This window comes from Myotis davidii, unplaced genomic scaffold (assembly GCF_000327345.1).
Source record: "Myotis davidii unplaced genomic scaffold, ASM32734v1 scaffold142, whole genome shotgun sequence".
Taxonomy (NCBI): Eukaryota; Metazoa; Chordata; class Mammalia; order Chiroptera; family Vespertilionidae; genus Myotis; species Myotis davidii.
The window spans coordinates 1,522,777-1,527,750 of record NW_006294400.1 but is presented as its reverse complement, the minus strand read 5'-3'; the positions used below and the strand labels follow the sequence as shown (position 1 = coordinate 1,527,750).

Sequence of the window (4,974 nt, the reverse complement as noted above, 5' to 3'; positions counted from 1 at the left end):
TTGTGCATTTTTAGATGTGTCCCCTATTTTATTATACTGTGCTTATTTGTTTGTACTTTTCACACTTAGGTCTTTTCATTTCGAATGGTCTTTCCTAAGAATCAGGTTTTAGAATAATTTCTATTAGCTGTTAGGTGTGTGTGTGTGTGTGTGTAATTATTTATGAATATTCTGTGTTCTTGTCTTCCGGTTTAGCTTTTAACTTCCTTGAGGAAACTTTCCACTACAGCGGGGTGAGGAGCCATCCAGGCACTCAAGCCTGTGATCCAGGAGAAGCCTCAGAGACTCTAACACCCCAGCTGAGAGACTCACAGTGCTTCAGGCTGAGACCCTCTCCCCTCCCCCCCAAAGCTTCTGCTCCTGAGCCACACCTGTCAGGCTGAAAAACACAGTTTAAAAGTCAACACTTTTGGCCTGGGGAACAGGAGCGGGAGCGGCGGCGGGGGTGGCTTGTTGGAGGCGGCCATGGCAAAGCAATACGACGCAGTGGCGTACCCCTTTTGTGATGAGGTGACCAAATATGAGAAGCTCACTAAGATCGGCCAAGGCACTTTTGGGTAAGGTTGGGCCCGGAGGGGCCGGGTGCCTTGGGCCTGCACTCCTCAGGGCCTGCGGCGGGATGCACGGTGCCGGGCCCGAGGCGGTCAGGAGGCCACCTAGCCCTAGACTTGCCTCCTGGTCTCGCTAGGCCGCGCTCCATCCCGCCCGGGCCCGACGGAGCTGGCTGGCGGGGAGGAGCCTGAGGCCCGTGCTGGGAAGTGGGGAGGGGTTGCAGAGAGGAGCTGGGGAGGGGAGCGGGATCTCTCTGAGTGCGGCCTGGGCGAGAAGAGACTGTGGGGAGGAAGCAGGGGCTCGGAGAGGGACCGCAAAGAGCTCGTGGCGGGGGAGCCGAGTGCCCTCGGTACCAGGCCCCGCCCCGCCCGGGAGACCCTTTTTCCTGCCCTCCTCTTCTGGTGGGGGAGGGGCCGGCCCCGGAAAGGGGCCTGATGGGCTTTGGATCCCCCTCTCCATCTGCAGGGAGGTGTTTAAGGCAAAGCATCGCCTGACCGGCCGAAAGGTAGCTCTGAAGAAAGTCCTGATGGAGAACGAGAAGGAGGGGGTGAGTACGGGTCAAGTGGCTGGCGGCCGGCTTGAGTTTCCACCTTGCTGCTCTAGGACTCTCACGTGGAGGCCTAACTGATGTTTAGTAGTTCGGGAATTTCCATGGTGCAGGGAACTTCACTTCCAAATTAAATCTCCTAGTTCAAATGTTTTCAAGTATTTGAAATTTTATTCTTCGGCAACTATGGTTAGGGCCAGGAGGGGGAGCTCATGCTTGCACCGAGTGCAGAGCGGTTTATGAAATTAGGAAGTCTTTAAACCCTTTTTCTTTAGCGTTTAATTTTGCTTAATATAAAATGAAAATACATGCAGTGGATTTAAAAGAGCGTCTAGTGCTCAACTGAAAAGGAGCAGGTCCCTCTCCCTCTCCCCACTTAGCCCTAGTCCAGTTTCCAGGGACCTACTTCTTACTTAGCAAGGACATTTCTTAATAGTTCTTCTTGTTTTTGTTCGTGCCCGGCAAGTTAAACATGCACAGAGCTAAACTTTAAAGGTTAAAGAAGCAGTGGAGCATTTAGTGACCAATAGTGAAGTGATTAAGTATCACTGTTTCGATTCCTTGTCTCAAACCAGCTCCTTGAGGAGTGCGTACTGCTTTACACCTGTTTTCAGATGGGGCGTCTGCGATAGCTGATTTCAGAGCCCAAGATTCTACTCTGTCTCCCAACCTGTGCCCCTTGGTGCAGACTCTGGCCAGTTCCTTGGTCTACAGGGCGCTTCCTCCCTTTGGACGCTCATCTGCCTTTTTCCCACACAGTTCCCCATTACGGCCTTGCGGGAAATCAAGATCCTCCAGCTTCTAAAACACGAGAATGTGGTCAACTTGATTGAGATCTGTCGAACCAAAGGTAAGTTGCTTGGCTCTTATCAGCCTCATTTTCTTCATCTGAAAATGGGAATAAGTTCCGGCTTTGTTGGCAAAGTTGGGTCTGGACACACTTAAATTGCTTCTTCACCCAAGCATACCTGCCGTGACTGCTTTCTCCGGTCCTTTCGTCGTAGCTGGTGCTTCTCCAGGGCTGCCGCAGCACCCGGCCCCGAGGGGGCACTCAGGACACGCTTTACCAGTGAAGGAACGCACAGGCGGATGCCGGGTGTCCGTGGGCTGGGGGGGTTTAGGAGCTGGTTGTGGAAAAATGAGTTGCATATGGGATTTTTTACTTTCTTCTTACCCCCATCCCTCCGTCCCGTTCTTCCTGCCTCAGCTTCCCCCTATAACCGCTGCAAAGGCAGCATATACCTGGTGTTCGACTTCTGCGAGCATGACCTTGCTGGGCTGCTGAGCAACGTGTTAGTCAAGTTCACACTGTCTGAGATCAAGAAGGTCATGCAGATGCTGCTCAATGGCCTCTACTACATCCATAGGAACAAGGTGGGGGAGGAGAGGCCCGGGCTTGGTCTGACCTTTGCTCCCACTGCTGGGTGGGTGTGGCTAAAGAGCCAGTGGGAACCTGACGGAGCCCTCTTGCCCTTCCTACAGATCCTGCACAGGGACATGAAGGCGGCTAACGTGCTCATCACCCGAGATGGGGTGCTGAAACTGGCAGACTTTGGGCTGGCCAGGGCCTTCAGTCTGGCCAAGAACAGCCAGCCCAACCGCTATACCAACCGCGTGGTGACACTCTGGTACCGGCCCCCGGAGCTATTGCTCGGTGAGGACCCCCGAGTGGGCAAAGGGGGCAGGGGCTAGGCACTGAGCCTGGCCTCAGCCCCCCCCCCATTGCCAGGGCTTCTTGAGCCACCGGCCCTGAGGCGTTGCGTCTCAGGAGGCCCTCGGGCTCAAGGGGCCCTCCTGCTGCGCTCTTCTTCCCAGGGGAGCGCGACTACGGCCCCCCCATTGACCTGTGGGGTGCTGGGTGCATCATGGCGGAGATGTGGACCCGCAGCCCGATCATGCAGGGCAACACGGAGCAGCACCAGCTCGCCCTCATCAGCCAGCTCTGTGGCTCCATCACTCCTGAGGTGCGTGGCCAGGCTGCCGGGGCCCCTGCAGGAGGCAGAGCCCAGAAGTCTCCCTGGCAGGGGAGGAATGGGGAGCGGGACAGAAGGAAAGCTCCTCTCTGGAGCGGGGGCAGGTGGAGGGACAGGACCTGCTCTTTAGAGCCGCGCAGGCTGGCTGCTCCGTCACCAGCTCTGTGGCCTTGGGCAAGGCATTGGACTTCTCACCTGATCCGAGTTTGTCTGCTGTGGAACAGCTGCCGTGTCAGCTGTGGCACATGCTCCGGGCGATTTATGTAAAAGGGCCGGCACTCGGGGCCAACACATGGTCGCGGCTACTTTGACCTTGGAGGGGTCGAGTTCACCCTCCAGGGGTGTGTGGAAGCATCTGAACAGAGAGGTTTTAGTCCCTTCAGGTGCTTCACCAATGGACAAGCCACTCGTCTCCTGAACTAACTTCATCCTCTTTCCATGCCTTCCCCCAGGTGTGGCCAAATGTGGACAAGTACGAGCTGTTTGAGAAACTGGAGCTAGTGAAGGGCCAGAAGCGGAAGGTGAAGGATAGGCTGAAGGCCTATGTGCGCGACCCCTACGCACTGGACCTCATCGACAAGTTGCTGGTGCTGGACCCGGCGCAGCGCATCGACAGCGACGATGCCCTCAACCATGACTTCTTCTGGTCTGACCCCATGCCCTCGGACCTCAAGGGCATGCTCTCCACCCACCTGACATCCATGTTCGAGTACCTGGCGCCACCACGCCGGAAGGGCAGCCAGATCACCCAGCCTTCCACTAACCAGAGCCGCAATCCCACCAATACCAACCAGACGGAGTTCGAGCGTGTCTTCTGAGTGGCGGCGCTGCTGCCTTTCCTTAGGGCTCTGTCTTCTGCCCTGTGACTCGTGCTGTGGAGATGATGGGGCATTTGAGTTTTTTCTCCAGTGCACATTTTGTCTTACCCCATCTGGGCACTGGGGATGCCGTCCGAGTGGACTGGAGTAAAGCTTTGGCTCAATGTCCAGGGGGCACTGAGGCTGCCTCCCTGGTCCCCGGGCTCTGGAGAATGTCCAGCGCGTCTCCACGGACCTTAGGACAAGAATGGGGTGGGGGAGAGGTGCACCCCACCAGTGACTGTCTGGGTTCCCAGCATGATGGGAGGAGGGACAGGTCCCTTCCCATCCCTGGCTCTTCTCTTGGCCTAAGAAACTTGCATGGGGGCCACCAGCTGGAATATGGGCTGCTCTTGGCCTGAGCCTCAGAGGCGCTGGGGCTGGCAAAAACCTGGTTTCTTCAGTAGGAGAGTTTTATCATGTTTGTTTTATTCGGTGTTTAAAGACATTCCTGGACACAGTTTGACCAGTTACAATTAAAGTTGATTTTTTTTTCCCTTTTTTTTCCCACTAAGTGGCTGTATGCTTTGTTCTGTGTTCAGGCTCCCAGCTCTTACCCTGCAGCCAATAGGTTGGGCTTCACTGTTGAAATTTGATTTGTCAGATCTTAACTCATCTTTGTCCCAGTTCATCTTCCCTGACATAATGGTACAGGACTTCTGTCTTTTTTTCCCCATCTGGTACCTTCCAGACTTGCCATCTTGCTTCCCAAAGGGCATTTACCACGAAGCTCCCCGGCTCCTCCGCTCTGTCAGAGGGAAGACAGGTGAGAAGAGGGCTCCTTGGCGAGGGAACTGGAGAGGGTCTGGTGAGCTGCGTGGGCAGAGACCAGCTGGCGCAGTCTGTTGTGGCTGACAGACAGCCGTGTTCAAACTTGACCCATGAGCACAGGCGGCTGAGCCCTGTCGATGGAGTAACAGTTAGACCTGGAGCTTGCAAAGTTCCTCAGGCTCTTGGGAGACAATGGAGGGGAGATGACCAGCGAGCTGAAGGGTCTGCAGGGCTTGAGGAAGGGCAGTAGCTTGGATAAGGTGGAGGCTGGATC

The 4,974-nt window shown here is 55.5% G+C and overlaps 1 protein-coding gene across 1 annotated transcript; it reads left to right on the top strand.

Annotated features, from left to right (window-relative positions):
• Window positions 1–434: 434 nt before the first annotated feature.
• On the top strand, window positions 435–4,443 carry CDK9 (cyclin-dependent kinase 9). Its single transcript, XM_006768532.2, has 7 exons — window positions 435–557; window positions 1,018–1,099; window positions 1,859–1,949; window positions 2,307–2,473; window positions 2,582–2,753; window positions 2,915–3,063; window positions 3,525–4,443. Exons 1-7 carry the CDS (start codon window positions 466–468, stop codon window positions 3,888–3,890), a joined length of 1,119 nt encoding a protein of 372 aa, XP_006768595.1. The 5' UTR covers window positions 435–465; the 3' UTR covers window positions 3,891–4,443.
• Window positions 4,444–4,974: the final 531 nt, after the last annotated feature.